The sequence below is a fragment of the Amphiprion ocellaris genome, chromosome 17, assembly GCF_022539595.1.
Source record: "Amphiprion ocellaris isolate individual 3 ecotype Okinawa chromosome 17, ASM2253959v1, whole genome shotgun sequence".
Classification (NCBI taxonomy): domain Eukaryota; kingdom Metazoa; phylum Chordata; class Actinopteri; family Pomacentridae; genus Amphiprion; species Amphiprion ocellaris.
This window is the reverse complement of record NC_072782.1, coordinates 25115312-25134455: the sequence shown is the minus strand read 5'-3', so window position 1 is coordinate 25134455 and position 19144 is coordinate 25115312. Positions and strand designations below refer to the sequence as shown.

General features: G+C 37.7%; 1 protein-coding gene across 2 annotated transcripts in view; it reads left to right on the top strand.

The window, feature by feature from the left end:
- The window catches only part of LOC111570357 (3'-5' RNA helicase YTHDC2), a 40975-nt gene that overhangs the window by 18118 nt on the left and 3713 nt on the right, over positions 1 to 19144 (top strand). For both annotated transcript variants that reach the window (XM_055019411.1, XM_055019410.1), the window contains exons 14-28: positions 1606 to 1784; positions 2906 to 3002; positions 4812 to 4899; positions 5106 to 5186; positions 5298 to 5380; positions 5556 to 5661; positions 6882 to 7001; positions 7153 to 7425; positions 8498 to 8624; positions 9478 to 9680; positions 12059 to 12248; positions 12662 to 12753; positions 15406 to 15525; positions 15615 to 15766; positions 17070 to 17241. In XM_055019411.1, the coding sequence (XP_054875386.1) occupies positions 1606 to 1784; positions 2906 to 3002; positions 4812 to 4899; positions 5106 to 5186; positions 5298 to 5380; positions 5556 to 5661; positions 6882 to 7001; positions 7153 to 7425; positions 8498 to 8624; positions 9478 to 9680; positions 12059 to 12248; positions 12662 to 12753; positions 15406 to 15525; positions 15615 to 15766; positions 17070 to 17241 (2083 nt within the window). The remainder of the gene's footprint in view (positions 1 to 1605; positions 1785 to 2905; positions 3003 to 4811; positions 4900 to 5105; positions 5187 to 5297; positions 5381 to 5555; positions 5662 to 6881; positions 7002 to 7152; positions 7426 to 8497; positions 8625 to 9477; positions 9681 to 12058; positions 12249 to 12661; positions 12754 to 15405; positions 15526 to 15614; positions 15767 to 17069; positions 17242 to 19144) is intronic.

The window sequence follows — 19144 nt, the reverse complement described above, 5'->3', positions numbered from 1 at the left end:
CAAATAAAGATCTGGGCATCCAAGGGTTTCTTCAACAAGAAATGACTGCATTCTGCTCCGCATGTGCAGGGAAAACTGCCGAATGACATCACATGAGCTCCAGCAGCAGTGGTCAAACCAAACTAGTGTCCTGTGTTCCACCTTCACTGTACATGGCCGACTTTTAGGTGATGCCTTATGGTCCTACAAGGCCGTTAAGAAGCACCTGATCAGTGAGAGACAGCACACAAGAACTGGACAGCCAGGAATTGGAAGAAGATTCTGTGGTCAGATGAGTCCAGTTTCCAGCTTTATCTTCCCCCTGCTAATGTAAGGGTAAGCAGAATGCTACGCAAAGCATTATCTCCAGCATGTACAGTACCTACTGTCAAGCATGGTGGAGGCAGTATTATGGTTTGGGGATGCATGAGTGCTGCTGACGTGGTCATCTCATTGTCTGTGATGGCACGTTGAACTCTGCCAAGTATTGTGCCATTCTCCAAACCCACATGCTCCCTTTGCATGTGCACTGTTCTGCTGATGCCAAAACTGGATGTTTCAACAAGATAATGCCCCTCGCCACACATCCAGGACCAGTAGAAGTTGACTGCAGGAGCACAGTATCCAGGTCTTAGAGTGGCCAGCTCAATCCCTGGACATGAGTCTCATTGAAAATCTGTGGTGGATTATCAAAAGGTCTGTTTCAAAGCGTAAATGAAAGAATTTAGAAGAATTAAAAGCAGCAATTCAAGAAGAATGGGACAAGATTACCCCTCAACAGTTTGAAAGGCTCTTGGGGAACATGCCAGCCAGAATTAGAGCTCTACTGCGTGCTTTTAATTTGCTAATGTAATGGTTTATTTATTTTTTGTTCAGTTTTGAACACATTCTCTATTATTTGTTGAGTTTGATACCGACAATGTTGAGAACTGACATATTGAAACTGTAAAAAAATTTAGTTTTGTTAGTTTTTCTTGTAAACAAAAAAGTATAATTTGTATTTGTTTGTGTCTAATGCAGCCACTCCTTTTGAAACACAAAAAAGATTTTTCTGCAAATATTTCATGACAATATTTGAGATTATGTAAAATTTTAGGGGTATCCAAAAACTTTTTTTCACCATTGGTTGTACTTACACACTCATGTCATGTTTCTGTAAAAGTCACACTGGCAATGTTACGAGGTCAGACCTATTAACATTTCCTTGTGACTGTCAACACAGCACAAGTCTAAACTGAACCATCACGATTATGAATAGACACGCACAAGCAGTAGTACTTTGAGTTATACAGAATGATTTAAGAGTAAGTTTTTTCCAGACACTTTCCATCCAGTCTGACAGAACCTAACCGAATCTTCAGGAAGAATGGGATAAACTGCCCAAATTCAGGTGTATAAAGCTTATAGGGACTTGGCAAAGATTACTTTTACGTTGTAACTGCTGCAGAAGGGGATTCTACATTCTTCAGTTAAGGGTCTGTAAACCTTTGTACATGATGATTCTTAATAAATTTCATGTCAATTTTAGTAACTAAACATAGTAAAAGTTTACAATACTTAGAAGTGTGAAAAAAGTGCACTAGTGTGAATACTTTCTGAAATTACTGTAATGTTGTTGCTGTGCAGTCCTTTGGGAGAAGTTACCAACGTGGATGAGCTGGCTCTGGTGCAGCGTGGCACTGCAGAGATAAGCACTGACGAGCACGAGCTGCTCAAACTGTACCACCACAAATTTGACGATCAGTGGGTTGACCTGGATCTCATCATGGATCTGCTGCACAACATCTGCTCCACCACTAGTGATGGTGAGATTCAGCACTACACAGACTTTAACAGCATAGTTACACACTCACCGGCCACTTTATTAGTTACACCTGTTCAATTGTTTAATAGTTCAGCCAATCGCATGGCCGCAACTCAATGCGTTCAGGCATGTAGACGTGGTCAAGACAACTTGTTCCGAGCTTCAGAATGGGAACAAAAGGGCATTTAAGTGACTTTGAACATGGCATGGTTGTTGGAGCCAGATGGACTGGTCTGAGTATTTCAGAAACTGCATAACCATCTCTAGGGTTTACAGAGAATGAAAAAGAGAAAATATCCAGTGAGTGGCAGTTGTGTGAAAGAAAATGCCTTGTTGATGAGAGGTCAGAGGAGAATGGGCAGACTGGTTGGAGATGATAGAAAGACAACAGTAACTCAAATAACTACTCGTTAAAACCAAGGAATGCAGAATACCATCTCTGAATGCACAACATGTGGATCAGAGATGATGTGGTGTGGTCTTCTGACCTACAGCAGCAGAAGACCACACCAAGTGCCACTCCGGTCAGCTAAGAACAGGAAACTGAGGCTACAGTTCACACAGGCTCACCAAAATTGGAGAATAGAAAACTGGGAAAATGTTGTCAAAATCTCTGAGGAATGTTTCCAATCTTTTACTAGCAAGGTGTACCTAATAAAGTGGCTGGTGAGTGTGAGTATGTGTGTGATATATATATATGTATATATATATATATATATATATATATATATATATATATATATATATATATATATATATATATATATATATATATATATATATATATATATATATATATATATATATATACATACATACATATATGTATGTATATATATATATATATATATATATATATATATATATATATATATACATATATGTATGTATATATATATATATATATATATATATATATATATATATACATATATACATATATATATTGTGGAGGTCTATAGTATATTATTATATTATATAATATATTTATATGTGTGTGTGTGCGTGCGTGCGTGCGTGCGTGTGTGTGCGAGTGCCAGGTGGAGTTGAAGAAAACATGTCTACATGGCAGCCACTTTCCCAGAACTGACTGAATGTTGCCCTTTATCTTTTGGTCTTCAGGTGCTGTCCTGATTTTTCTTCCCGGATATGATGAAATCGTAGCACTCAGGGACCGCATCCTATATGATGATAAGAGATTCTTCATCCACTCTGACAGGTAAAATGTTTCAGGGTCATTGGTAGAAAATTGTAAAGTAGAGACTCAACCCTAAAAGAATCTTGAATAGAAATTCCATGATGGAATTTCCTAACACCTGAGACAACAGTTTTGTATCATATTTGACTGGTGATTTATGTCTGTTGGCCACTGAAATTGCCTACCAGATGCTAGTGTTTAATTCTTGTGACACATACGCCATTATCTCTCAGTGTTTTATACGTTGTAGCTGCTTTTCTTCAATTCTGGATAGCTGAGCATTTTGTCTAGTCTGCTGTTTATTTGGCTTTTGTGGACTTTAAATAAAGGTTAGTCAAAAGATGACAGAGTACACAAACTTTAGTTTAACTCCTGGAGTCAAATGAAATGAATCAACTCGATGTGGATCTCTAAGAAGATAACATAAAGGCCATTCCAGATTTACTATGAAAGCAGGAGAAGGCGCTGGCTGTTTGCCCCAATTGTTTTGCGCGTTTCCTCATTTCCCTCAATCTGAGGAGAGTAAAAATTTAGCCCCCTAACCAGATTTAGCGTGCCATGGCAAGTCTGAATAAACCAGAATAATTGTATAATCCTCTGAACCTCATGCAGTTTGTGACCGTTTTTGCTCCTACCAAATTTTCCTCACAGTGGGCTTATTTTTCACTGCTGTGTAAAGTCCTGCACATCTATAGAAACAACAAAACCAAGGATAAAAGATTATGTAAACCGAAATGTCTTGTGTGCAGTATGACACAGTTACGATACCATAAATCAATTAAAAATCCACTGGAGCCAGATTTTCAAACTAAAGACATGAGCTGGGCTGGACATTTTTAGCAGACAGTGAGCAAAGTGAACCAGTTAAAATAAACACAAATAGATAACAAACACACTGGATGCTTATGAACGTACTGCCACATCCAAAAGGACATAAACACAATAGAAGAGCAGTACTGAAATTAAACCTGTGCTGAAATACTGCTTCTTTAAATTTTACATTTCAAACACACAACTGCAACACATTTTGATAGGTAAATACAAGCACATGTTAAGGTGCATATGAACATAAAAACTAAGTGCAGATTAGAAACACCATCTTTTGTTTTGGTCACATCCGAAAGTGCATAAAAAAGTAACTTGCTTAACAGTAACTTTTCAGAGCTTGAGGTATTTTTCTTCTTTTGAAATAACAAAAAACAGAGTTTGTCCCTGTCCATATTTGGTCTCATCTGAGACAGTCACATCTTCAGTGCATATAATCAAAAAAATAAACTGCTGATTTAATTGTGGTACTGCGGGGGAGTTGGTTAGAGCGCGGTCCGTGTTTTTCATGCTGAGTAGTGAATAAAACCTGCAGAAAACTGTCCTGTAGTGCTGGGGATGATATTTTAGGATTACAATATGGTCGCTACTTTGCGGATTTTCGTCTATCATGGGGGGCCTTGAACGTAACCCCTGCGATAGACGAAGGACCACTGTACTGTGGTTCTGAGTTTACATTTTCCTAGCAAAACAACATATCACACATAAATAGATCTCAGACTGGGAAGTTGAATATGTAATTCTTCTGTCATTTTTTTTTTTTTTTTTTTTTTAACAGTTTATGGCTGATAAATGGTGCAGTTTTGTTGATTTCTTTCGTTAAAAAAAAAAAAAAAATATGCCTTTCAAACCTATCAGTTGGTTTGGGGGTTCAAATGACAAAACACACACATTTTTTAATATTATAGTTTATAATTTTCATTGTTTGTGCTCTCATGTAAATTGTTTAAAATACAGATTAGCTTGCAACACATTATGTTGTTTGTCTGATGTGCCGTCTCTTAGGTACCAGGTCTTCACTCTACATTCAGACATGCAGACTTTGGATCAGAAGAAAGCCATGAAGACCTCTCCACCTGGTGTCAGAAAGATAGTGAGTCACTGTTGTTAGTGGCTTTTTGTCACATCATTTCAATCTGTTGCATTCCTAATGAAATGCAGTAAATTGGGACAGCTTGTATAGAACTGTGCACATTCTGGAGAAAAACCTTTCTTTCTAAAAGCATTCAGATATTGTTAAACACTGAAGAGTAAGACACACCAACAGCAGCAAACTCTTCATGGCATTTTTTCTTTCAGATTCTTTCTACTAACATTGCTGAGACGAGCATCACCATCAATGATGTGGTCTTCGTCATCGATTCGGGAAAGGTCAAAGAGGTGCAGTAACTGTTGAAGAGTTGAATTTACAATATAACAGTAATACTAACAGTTGATGGAAATTCGGGTGGCTAGTAATTAACTAATAAATGTGTTTTTTTGTTGTTGTAGAAGTCTTTTGATCCCCTTAGTCATGTTTCCATGTTAAAGACAGTTTGGATCTCTAAAGCCAGCTCTCTGCAAAGGAAAGGAAGGTAACATTAACGTTGTCTCTTATTTTTAAAAAATGGTAAATCTTGCAACCATATATTTTGTACTTGCAACTAAAGGTGAAAGCTTCTGTTACAGAATAAATTAGTTTTTACCCTCTGTTATTAATCTTAGTTTCAATCACTTAATATGTCCATTGAGCATGTGACATGTCCTCAGAGCGGGGCGCTGCAGACCAGGGATCTGCTTCCATCTCTTCAGTCGGCTCAGGTTCAACAACATGCTTGAATTCCAGGTCCCACAGCTGCTGAGGATGCCACTGCAGGTAGACACAGCTGTATTCAACTGTTAAAAATGCTTTCAGAAATGCTGACTTTACAGCTTTGCATAATATGATGGTAATTCATTTTTAGATTTTTTTGGTTTAATGCAGTTTCTGCAGTTTACTTGTGCATCATAGTATTGTCCCTTTACACCCTCTTGTTTTCTGATAATTTTTCAGAGCAATATAATCTCCTGTAATTCTATGGAACCAGCACAACCATTGCCAAAAGTAGAGAGAACTAAAATTGTCTTGTGTGCAGTATGAAACAGTTATGTCAATCAACAAAGAAAAAACAAGTTGAATTTCTTTGATTATTTACTTAAAAATTTTTAAAGAAAAAAATGAATTAAAATGTGCAACATTTTTTAAGTGGCCACAGGTGTCACCAACACTGGAAATAAATGGTGACTCTTCATGCTATACATATTTTACTGCTTGCATTTTAAAAATGTGTTTCCATAGCCGTCTCCCCTCTGCTCTGTGTAAATACAGCCAGCAGTTCAGCCAAAAAGTGTCTGATTTATTGTCATGTGACTGTTGTAGCTGAGTCCCTAACTGCTTCTCAGTTGCGCCAAGAAGCATAGATTTTTTTCTTTCAGAGAAAATTTGTCAGGTATGGCTAAGATTATTATTTATTACTTTCCTTTCCCTATGAGCAAGCACTGCTATAGGAAAATTTGTGACCTCTGGCTGCATTGTAAAAAACATAACTTTAGGTTAGAGCAGCTAGTCATAAATATTGCAAGTTTTATGTGCATAACCTCTGAAACTGTCTACTGGAGAGGGGAATTGAACAGAAAAGATGGATTTATTTAAATCTGATTACATTTTGATGAATACAATATTACAGATATGTATAAAATAATCCCAGATCTTTAATAGAATAAAAATCTCATCACTGATGTCTTGTGTCCTCAGTTGAAAACAGAAGTTTACATGCACTTGTGAACACCATGCATATCGTGGCCATCTTATATTTTATCATGGCTCTTACTGTTCCATAATAGAATGACTGAAACAAATGTATCTTTGTCATAAAAGCAAACATGCAATTTGTTTAAGTTCATAAATTTATCATAGATCTTCTGGAAATATGACAAAATCTGCTGAGTCGAAATGTACATGTAACAATGTTAATATTTGGTTAGATGTCCCTTTGCCTTTTTTTTATATAGTGCTTTTTAATCTGCTCATTTGTCCTACCACGTCATGTGTTTTAGGAGCTGTGTCTTCAGACCAAACTGCTGGCTCCTACTTCCTGCCCAGTAGCTGAGTTCTTATCTAAAGCTCCGCAACCTCCTCCAGCACATGCAGTTCGTTACGCTGTGCAAATGCTGAAGGTAACAAGTTGTCCCTCACTAAACCTCATTTGATCCAGATTTCTGACACACATTACTAAATTTAAAGACCCACAGGCCTTCACATCCACATGCAATATTCCAGTAATATTACTTTGTGTATATATTGATTGTCACTACCTGTGTGTTTTAGATAATAGATGCTATGGACCAGCATGAAGACCTAACTGATCTTGGGTACCACCTGGCTGATCTACCTGTGGACCCCCACCTGGGCAAGATGGTGCTGTGCGGAGTTGTCCTGAAGTGTCTGGACCCCATTTTAACCATCGCCTGTACTCTGGCTTATCGTGATCCCTTCATCCTTCCCACCCAGAGCTCTCAGAAAAGAGCTGCTCTACAGTGCCGCCAGCGTTTCACTTCTAGCACCTTCAGTGACCACATGGCCCTACTTAGAGCTTTCCAGGTAGGCAGGGGTCCATATAAGTGATATGTTTTGGGATGAGTGCTTGATATGAGAAGGGGTGTGAGGGATGCTCCTAGTCTTGGCATTTGGACTCTCAAATGTTCACAATAAAATGTAGAAGTCACAAAAATGATTAATAGGCTTGGAATAAATTCTAGAAATTGCCATAGCCAGATCGCAGCTCGAAACGCACCACTACCAGACCAGCATGCAACGCAGTGCATTTCACATAGACAATGAATCGGATGCGGGAAATTGCTGGATCTAGTGGACACATAACTTGAGGTCTGCAGTTGTTTTGATGTTCATCTGGGTTCTTTTGTGACCTCCTGGATTAGATATCAACATGTTCTTGGAGAAATGTTGGTCCACTCCTGGGAAGGTTCACCACTGTTCCATGTTTCTTCCATTCATGGATAATGTCTCTGACTGTGGTCTCTCACTAACAGAATTGAACATCACACCTTGAATTTCCAGCTTCAGACTCATCACTCTATTTGACACTCTTTTTACCTCCAGAACATTTCTAACATTGTTGTTAGCCCAGACTTCGATCGATCCGTTATGGAAGTCGTAGGGTTGATTCACATATTTGATTTGGCATAGGTTTTACGTTGGATGCCCTTCCTGACACAACCCTCTGCATTTATTCGGGCTTGGGATCAACACATTGAGGACACTGGCTCATGCCCTCTTGAGGCTGCATTACCAATCTACCAATATAATTACCAACATATAATTAGGTTGTTCTTGATTTATTTACATTCCAGTTTAAATGTAATCATTTGTCTGAATCCTGTATGTATTTATTCACATCACTAATATAATAACCCCTTTAAAACATATCTACCAAGAATTTCAACTGGCCATGTCACACTTATTCTAGACAAAAAACCCTAAACTGAAAAAAACTATCTACTATCTATCAGGTCTAGTTAAAAAGACTGATATGAATAAGTTTATTGTTAGCAATGTGATGTCTGGTCATTTATTACGATGGAGATATGAGGTCATATTCCTTAACTCAGGTAAGAGCTCGTATAAAATGTTTGTGCCATGTTTGTTATGGCAGGCATGGCAGAGGGCTCGCAGTGGCGGTTGGGAAAGATCTTTCTGTGAGAAGAATTTCCTGTCCCAAGCTACCATGGACATGATACTTGGCATGAGGACACAGCTGCTAGGACAGCTCCGTGCTATTGGTCAGTTCTACTTCTACTTCTGTTTCTTTATTTCCATTCTCTGTATAAAAAGGACCAATAGACAGGAAGTAGACCTTAAGCACAAAAAAATAGCTAAGAGATAAATGTGTATATAGTCAAGCCCAAAATTATTCATACCCCTAGCAAATTTTGACTTAACGTTACTTTTATTCAACCAAGCTTTTTTTGATTGGAAATGGCACAGTTGTCTCCCAAAAGATGGTAAGACAATGTACAAGAGCTATCATTGTGGAAAAAATAATTTCTCAGCTTTTATTTACATTTAAACAAAAAATGTCATGTCCAAAATTATTCATACCCTTCAATAATCAACAGAAAAGCCTTTATTGGCTATTACACCAATCAAACACTTCCTATAATTGTTGGGTAGCTTTGTGCATGTCCAGGTGGCAACATCACGCTATGGGAGTGTGACTCAGCAGCAGGGACAGAGACGCTGGTCTGTGATCGGTCAATATAAATACTACCAAATACAGAGAGGTCCTTGAAGACAACCGGTTCTGGAGTTCTTTTCGAAAGTGCTATTTAAATTAAGTTTTATAAATAAGTGATTTTCATTTTGCAGCATTTTGAAACCATACTTTCACTTTGTCTTTTGGCGTTATTGAGTATAGATGAATATGAAAATGTACTTTTTTTAAACATTTTTTTTTCTGTAAAATGACATATACAACACAGTATAGTATACAAAAAGTAAGCCAGTCTAAATGCGTTGTGAAGCGATTCCATTGTCTGTAATTCAGTTTTGAAGAAAAAACTTTAGATCCAGACATTTCTAATGTTAATAATTTTTGTTCAGTGAAAGAAATAAAATAGTGTTTTTGTCCCCCAGGTTTTGTTCGAGCCCGTGGGGGCAGTGACATCCGTGATGTGAATCTGAATTCTGAGAACTGGGCTGTGGTGAAGGCAGCCCTAGTGGCTGGCATGTATCCAAACCTTGCACACATCGACCTTGGGACCTCCCTGTGCTCCAGTAACAAGGAGAAGAAGATTCACTTTCATCCAACATCCATCCTGAGCCAGGTCCAACTCAAGGTGATAGGAAAGCACAAGAATTTTATTAATTTGTAATTCTGTATTTATTTTGTGGTCTCTTATTTCTAGGACCTTGACTGAATAATGTCTTGAGGCAGCCACATAACTTGCTTTTTCAGTCTATGATAAAATCCCTTCTGCTTTCCAATTGCTGAAAATTATTGTAGAAATTGCAGAATTTCAGGACAGCTGGGTCCAACAATGTGTTTTGCAGATTTCATTTCAGCTGGATTTTTCTTTTAAATGTGTCATTTACCTGATTTTGTAGTGAGCCAGAGAAGACAGAGACATTACTCATGAATCCCCTACAAATATTTGGTTTACATGTATTTAAAAGTTCAGACTGTACTGATAAGAATCCAAAATCATACCTGATTTAAACATGGATACCATCTCCATTGAAGTAGTCTCCTTGTGCAACACTCGTAGAATGCTTGTAAAGCTCCATAGTGGTCCTGAACATGTCAAGCAACATCTGTGATGAGTGCCACTTCTTCTAAACTACGGCTGCAAGATATTGTGAGAAAAAACTTACATTGCAGTATATTTTCTACAGCAACTCTGTTAGGAAATAATTTATCATTCTACAATGATTGGGGCGATTTTGTCTTGGAATTTATCTGCATAGAAAAAAGACTGTTTATTGTGAAAACCTTTTTCAATGTGTGAACCATGTGGAATCTTTATCATATGGTGTAACACTGCCAAAATAATCAAAAATAGTGTTGTATTTTAGATATTGTTCAGATCTGACTTTGTGCTCGTCACACAGAGCTTTGTGGTACTGATTTAAATGGTCAAACAAATTACACATGTCGTCTCATGTCATGGCAACAATTGCAAAACACAGAGTACCTGTATATGGACAATGTCATCATTTCTGTAGCGGAAATGGAACTCACTGGGGCTGCATGGACTATAGCCAAAATGATAATCATAACTGTTCTGAGCAATATTTAGATCACAGTTGGACTATTTATCACAATTACTCATTGATTTCAGAGAAAAAATATTATTATATTTATGTATTATATTATATATAAATTTATTATATATATAATATTATATTGTATTATATATTATAATATTGCACTTTCAATTTTAGAGTTCTGCTTTCACTTCCATGTTGTGCTACATTCGAATGTATGAATCTGTATCAAAAATAGACTCTCTCTCACCTAAGTTTTGTGCATCTCCTAGTGGCAAAATATATGCATAGCATATAATATAGTTGTACATAAAAAGTTACACTTACTCATCCTCTTCTTATCAATAGGGCCTACAGTTTCCTAATGTTCCCTAAATGCCTCACCTGCAGGCTACAGTAGAAGCTGTGCAAAAAGAATCTTCTCAATAGATTTGGGTTAAATGATATATCGTGCAGTGCTAGTCAAAACGGTGACCCTTCAACTTGAATTTCTTTTTGGGGAAGAAGAAGTAGTCATTTAGCAATTACAGAAGTAATTTTACAAGATGGACAGGTGGAGAGTGATTCATCTGGTTTGCTTCAAATGTTTTTCCTCAGACTCCTCAGGAAGCTGCAGTAGAAATTTGGCCTTGAGAGTGTGACCCTTGGGGATTGATTCCCGATACACACCCACGTGAATGTTCAAGAGATGTTGAATATGCCCCTGACAGACCATCTCCAGTTTTGGAGAATGCAGCCTTTTCACTATGAAAACTGTTATTTCTTCTTTCAGTGGGGTGCGCAAACCCACCACTCATCACCAGCTGTGATCTTCCACATGAATGTTGCTGGCTGATCTGGGCAGCAGCTGACTGACACAGACTGATGTTTGCTTTCTGCTTCGATTTGAACTCCATGAACAAATCACAAATGCTCTCCTACCAGTGAACACAAAAAAATGTGTAGCACAGGTCCTGATGTTAATAAAGCAGTGTCACATCTTCTGCTGACTCCTGACAGCTAGTGCTAGTACATGTTGCGCATACGTGACGTGACACCATGAACAGTTTGTAGAACTTTTTATCCCCTCTCATATAGTTTAATAACAGGTAAAGTGACATTTCTCATGGGACCTACAAGGCACTGTCAGACTGGGTGACAAGCAGTACTGAACATTTTACTGGAATAATGGATAGTTCTCAGAAAAGAGCTGAATACAGTCTATTTTAACAAATACAAACTCAGTGAAACACCATAAATAGAAACTATATTTTTTTATTCCACAGATGTAAACTTAACTCACTTCTGTTCCCTGACTGTACTAACAACAATTCTGTGTTTGATTTAACCATTAAGAAATGGAAAAACACTCTTGTTAATTTTATGTCGTTAGTTATTTGCCAGTTAGATAACAGAAGCAGTACAAGTGAAAAGGATTCAAATGTGGTATTTTTGTGTTTTTACGGTTTAGAACGGCACAAACAAATCAGCCCAGGCCCTTCCCACAGACTGGTTGATCTATGATGAGATGAGCCGAGGTCATAGGATGGCACATGTCCGCTGTTGTTCCATAGTGACTGCCATCACAGTTGCAATATTTGGAGGTTCGGCCAAACTACCCAGCTCGGCCCTTCATGAACCTGCTTCACAGAGAGCTGCTGGTAAACAAGTCAAAAAAACTGAAATGTGTGTTTGTCAGTTTGTTAGTTTTTTTTTGTGTGCATGTGTGAGAATAGGTGAATGGGAAACATTGTAAGTAGAAAAGCGCTGTGTAAGTGCAGACCATTTACCGTACTCCAGCCTTGTCTGCCAGAGGGATTGGTCTAGCTTTGCCTATTTTTTCTTTCTTATGATGTAATTTTTCATCATCTGACAGGATTAAATTTCATAGAATCTTCTGAGGTTAATCTAAAAGAGACATGGCCTTCCAAAATCTTACTGTTACAATCACTTCTTAAGTATTTGATATTATATTTTACATTTTTCCTATAATTTTATGACCTTGAATTTTTTTAATGTACGGCCAGAGCCCGTCTGTGAAAACTAATCTATGTTTCCATGTTTTCTCCCTCAGAATGTCAACGGGATGACAGCAGTGACAGTGAGACAGAAGACTTATCTGAGATGAGGATAGATGATTGGATTGTCTTCCAGTTGGACAGTGAGGTCAGAAACATTACTGTCAACATCATCTTTTAATTCTTGTCTTATCAATGTTAATGTCTTGTTTTCCTCATATAGCGACACTAGAATTATGTTCCATACCAGGGCTTCCCAATGTTTTTGACTTGTGAGCCAAAGTTAATTACAGACTGATCAATCACATATTACAGTGTTGTTTATTAGATGACGTTTATTAAGCTCTGCTCGCAATTGGATATTAATATAATTTAATAATTTCTCAGATGCCTCAAGTCAATGTTCATATTTCACCTAAACAACACTTAGCCATATTTCTCTCCTGCCTTCAGCAAAGACAGTAGCCCAAATGACTCCTTGGAGATGAAAGAAAAGAGACGCTTCAAAAATTGAATAAGGAGAGCACAGATACCTATTCATTTTACCCTAGAGTTCTAAAGCAACTCTCCAGAAATCTTTCTAGAACTTGTGATCTACAATATCAAGTTGTAAGCTTGGTGTTGTAGACTCTGCTTGGTGAAACTCCCGTTTTTTACCTTGTTAACATTTCCATAAGGTGTTTTTCATATGCTACAAGACACATCATGAACTAATTAAGCAGTTGGCAGCATGGCAGCACATTTCCTCCTTAAAAATGCAGTGTACTGATGACAGTTTCAGAATTACAGATTCAGACTTCAGGGGTTTTATATGTAACATACCTAATAAACCAATCCTCAGCTTTCAGGGTGACACTTTATGTATCGTTATTCTTCTTCAGACTCTGTATACAGTTCAAACATGTATGGCTGAAAAATTCCAGTTATTACAACTTACCATTGTGCAGTGTTTTGCGGTGTTTGGGCAGAGCCGTAGATGAGCTGGTTTGCTGAAGCTGCAGCGTGTTGCAGAGGAGTTGGTTTAGAGAGAAGTGTGGACTTCATAGAGACGCATGTTCCAAAAGAGTCAGTGATATTTCCCCTAAGCCAGTCTTCATGGGTACAATACGTATGCTTTTTTATATTTTGTAACTGGATAATTTTATTCCTAAATCATAGTATCTTTTAGAACAATTACTGCTTGACCATCTCTGATTTGCCTGAAAGGTGTATAGCAAAAATCTGAATATTTACAAAGATATTTTTTAGATTTTAGAAGTAGCAGGTATGACAAGTTGTACTACAAAAACAAAAATGTCAGTTGAAAGCCTAATCCAAGTAGAACAGAGTTTCAGTTTTAAAGTGGTTCTTGAAATCTAGCTATAAATACATTTTTTAAGATGGATGAATTTTCAGCCCCACTTTTTCAGCATAAACTTTGGTTTGGAAGACACTTGTCATGTAGTTTTGTATATATCCTTTGGGAATTACCACTGTTATAGGTCATTAGGATGATCAGAAAAATACAATCATAAACAAATACATAGATCTGTTCGGACAGTTGGATTTTTCTAGCAGGAGATATTCATGTCCTGACATACATCGATCAGGCATATTATGACCACCTGCCTAATATTTTGTTGGTCCCCCTTTTGCTGCCAAAAACAGCCCTGACCCATCGAGGCATGGACTCCACTAGACCCCTGAAGGTGTACTGTGATATCTGGCACCAAGATGTTAGCAGCAGATCTTTTAAGTCCTGTAAGTTGTGAGGTGGGGCCTCCATGGATTGGACTTGTTTGTCCAGCACATCCCACAGATGCTGGATTGGATTGAGATCTGGGGAATTTGGAGACCAAGTCAATTCCTCCAACTTGTTGTTGTGCTTCTCAAACCATTCCTGAACCATTTTTGCTTTGTGGTACAGTGCATTATCCTGCTGAAATAGGTCACAGCCATCAGGGAATACCATTTCCATGAAAGGGTGTACATGGTCTGCAACAATGTTTAGGTAGGTGGTACTTGTCAAAGTTACATCCCAGTGTTTCCTCTAGGATTTTTTTCAGCAGCGGCAGCAGGCTCTCTGGGGAGCGATTTTTAAAACTTATCAATTAGGCCATCTAGCTGTACTTTTGTTTTTGTTGTGCAAGTTGTCATACCTGCTTAGTCAGTTAGAAAAGTTCAACTGAAATAAAAAAGCATTTCCTCTTAAAAAAATATTCAGTATATATTTTTGAGTAATGTTGCAATATACAAATACATATGGTTGTGGAAATATGACTAGTTGACCCATAATGAGAGACTATTTACAGTCATGGAAAAAATTATCTGACACCCTTGTTTTCATCAATTTCTTGTTCATTTCGATGCCTGGTACTACTAAAGGTGTATTACCTGAAGAATATAATGAACACGACAAAAAATGCAGCTGATTACATAATACTTTATGTCCTATTTGACATGCTTAAGCTTAATTGTATTCCCAGGATATATAAGAGGCCATTTCATGTCATAAGCAGCACTGCACATGCAAAGGCCTACAGTGGTTTTCTGCTTACATTCAAACAGTCGCACAACTCAGAAGTTGTCAGCTCTCACATAATGCCTAAAACAAAAGAATTATGTGAAGCCACAAAGGCAGCTATCTTGGCACTGCTGGAAATTGGCATGAGTGAGAGACAGATAGCAAAAAAACTGAAGATCTCTCGCTATTTTGTTGTTTTTTCTTATATCAAAGCATTCTTCGTTTCTCTATTAGTGTGTGTGTGTTTTTGTTAAGTCATTTCATGCATTTTATCTGATGTTGTGTATGTTTCATCAGGCTGCAGGACTGGTATTCGAACTAAGGCAGAAGTGGCAAAATTTGTTTATGAAGAGGATTCGTTGTCCTTCAAAGCCCTGGTCTCAACAGGATGAGACTATCATCCAGACTCTCGTTTCTGTATGTGGTGTACTTTCTGCCTCTAAGTTTCTGTTGGCTAGTTATTTTGCTTTTGCCTAGTGATTGAAGTTTAAGCTGACTTCCTTCAGGTGCTTGGAGCAGAGGAGCAGAGAGCAGGCCTGCACCAGCCCCCAGGGATTGGTCAGCGGCCAAGACCCATGTCATCAGAGGAGGGCTTGAAGACCTCTATGAAGAGCTCCAATAACAGCCCCCGACCAGCCACCAGTACAACAAATGACAAGTATTAAATAGTCTCAATTCCATTTACGATGCAGTTTGGTGTTTGTTTTTTTTCTTGTTATATGAAGAAGTAAGGCTTCACTGGACCAGGAGTCTTCTCTCCTGACACACAGAAGGCTCACTGGACAGTGTGATGATGGGAGGGACCTCCTGTAGCAGACTTAAATCAAGATTACAGTCGAATAGCCAAAAACATTTAGTTCCACGTGTTTTCCTAAGCTCTCTTTCTTGACCACAATGGAAAAAACCTCGTGAAATAGAATTTCTTAGAGCTTAGGAAAAGACGACTGTTGTGCTAAAAAAACATGCGTCTGCACTTACACTGTGCTACAGAATCATATGACAGTGGATGTTGTTGATGCTGTTACCTCAGTGGTGTACAGTGAATAATGTTGCACTTAAGGCAGCCGACTGATAAACAATAAGATTTTGCCAATCTTTTGAGGACATGAGCTTCCTTATATAGCAAGGTCTGCTCTGGCCCCTCTTGTTGACAGCCTCAATGATGCTCTTTCAGTATTTTCAGTTATTCAGTTAAACCATACATCTGCATCCCTCGGGAGCCTGCATTGCCTGTCTTAGAAAGGAAATGAAATGTGCTTACCATGTTCTTTTGAAATCCCACAGTTAATGCAGTGAACATCTATATTATGCATTATTTATCAAGACAACATGTAAACACTGATAGAGGATGAGTGATTTGCATCAACCACATAACAGATCAGATAAAAGCAAACCAAAAACACACTTAGGGATGTCACAATACCTGTACTAATATCAAAGTTCATTGATTAAATATAGACCATTTTGCCTGTCAATCCAAAAATGACAATCAACTTTTATGGTTCTAGCCGAACATTTTGACTACATGTGGTTGATGTAAGTCACTCACTCACTACTGCTTGATCCGTACCGAGGTGTACTACCACAGTATGGATCCAGATGCCGGTCTTTGAGTTGCCTGGATAAGTTTAAGGTGTTTCCTCCCCTCATTCAGAACACACTGTGACATCATATGTATACTGGCTTCTGGTAGTCTATAACATGTCTCCATTTCTCTGACTCAAAATATCTGCACAAACTGCCAACTAACCTTCTGCTGCATCTGAAACTGCTCATGATCAAATGTGCTTTAAATATAGAAGAAGAGTAATAACAAATATAGGCCTCTGTAATACAAGTTTCATATATAATAAAGGCCTAGTTGTGTCTGCAGGCCCAGGCTGGTATTTCAGAATTTTGAATGATCTGTGATGATGTATTTCATAACCATACTGTTCCACTATTTAACCATTTCCCTTCAGGTCTTGTCGGATGCCATCTTCAGACCTGCTTCAGGTGAAACCCCACTTCAGAGATGAGGCCTCACTGCCTATAAATCAGCGCACTGACGATCTCCACTCTTCCAGCAGTTCTTCCTGCTCTGTGACTTTGGATAGTCCCTCTGACAACTCCTGTCCTTCGACCTTAGGAAAGGTATTTACTTACTGTCAAGCTTTAATAACTTCACACAATATTTGTGTCTTTATAACATCTTTCAAGCTATTTTGACCCATGCCTTTTTTGTAGAAAAGTGACCCTGTTCTTTTGCAATTTGTGTTACATTTCAGTGATGTTTTGATGCAGCAGAACCAGAGACGATTTTTATTCTGCATATTTCTATTTATTTGTCAAGCCCAATACTTAGATTACCCACAGTGTACCTTAACTAAACACATTTCTTTCTCCCCCAACGCTGACATTACTTGAGAATGCACACTGTTTGCATAAATTCATGGACTTTCCCTTTTAAAAAGGTGCTTGACTACGAAAGATTGCATGAATAATATATAATAAATAACAAAACTCAGCCAAGCCTGTCCAAAAATACAAAAAATGTAGTTTTCAGTAGTTCTCAAGATACTTAATACTGTATTAATGTATAGAATATAATCCACAGGAGGATTTAAACAGACATACAACCACCTAAAGAATACAAAGATGATGAAAGATGTAATGATGCAATTGTAAACAAAATTGTTATTTAGAGAAAGAAAAATGTGACAACTAATTTTCAACTGCAGCAAAGAAATGTATGTGTTATGTCTCTGAGTTAGCATCGAAGGAGAAGGTGTAACATTTTATAGCTATTTTTATAATAGCGCATTATCTTTTCCACTTGATTTCACCTCACTAATTGTCTTAGTGACTTTTGGCTCAGACTCCAGGGTGTTTGATGCAGACAGCTGTATTTTATACCCACTGTTATGGAAAATGTAAAGGACTATATATTTTGACTGGGTCATTAAATGTTTTAGCAAGGACATAGGTTAGAATGTACTGAAAACAAGCTATCCCTTTGATTGGTGATTTAATATTAAACATTTATATATTTAAACTGGTTATTAACTACCTTGCAAGCATGCAGTGCAAAAAAGAATACTTTCAGGGAGTACATCACTGTAAATCCCCTAAACATTTTGTGACATTTAAAGTACACAGAAAATGTGTAATTTGAAAAAAAAAAAAAAAAACTGTAAAATGTAGGATTAATCTTGCTTCTCTTTTAAAAAGCACTTTGAATCATCATCTGTTTTGGAATGACTTATCTAAATAATGGTGTCTTGACTTGATTACAGTGTTCCTAAACTGTAGAATTTCTTGATGCTTCGTTAAGGCATTAATGGCATGAATTAGCCTGCAAACACCAGATTCTGCCTCCTCTGCATCTGTACATAGATTCCAAATTAACATAGCATACAAGGAAAAAAAAACAACAAACAGATAATTGTCAAAATGAAGCTGCAGTAGCCAGCTATCTGGAAACCAAAAAACAAACAACGGAACTCAAAACTATACAACCCTCCTCCTAAAGCTCTTCCTGCTCTCCTCTCTGTAATAAAAGCCCTCCTGACAGGCGAGAGCAGGTTTCAAAAATGTGCAAAAAATAGTCACGTAAAATCAACATTCACATCTGGCTTCCCACAAGATTAAAGCCACATTCTCCTGAGTGAATGTAATCCATTTTCACTCTACTACAAAAACTTTTTGGGAGCTACTGTTGTTCAGCATTAAAAAACAACAACAAACGAGCAGCAGTATGTCCAATGAGATTAGTGTGCAAATGAACACAGTATAATAAAATAAATTATTGACAGCAATGTCAAGTTCACTTATTGGTTGTCTGCATGGAAAAGCCCAAAAGGGACACAGAACTAATAATTAATCCATTTGCAAATGCTGCAGTCTTTCCACACTAGAACTCCTTTGCAAACACTTAATTCCCTTTGAGTCAGCCTGGAGAGGTCCCTTCTCTCACTGTTATTTTCTGTTTACGGCAATAATCCAAAGGTTTAGTTAGTGCTTCATTCATCTACCAAAAGCCTTCAACAGTTACTTT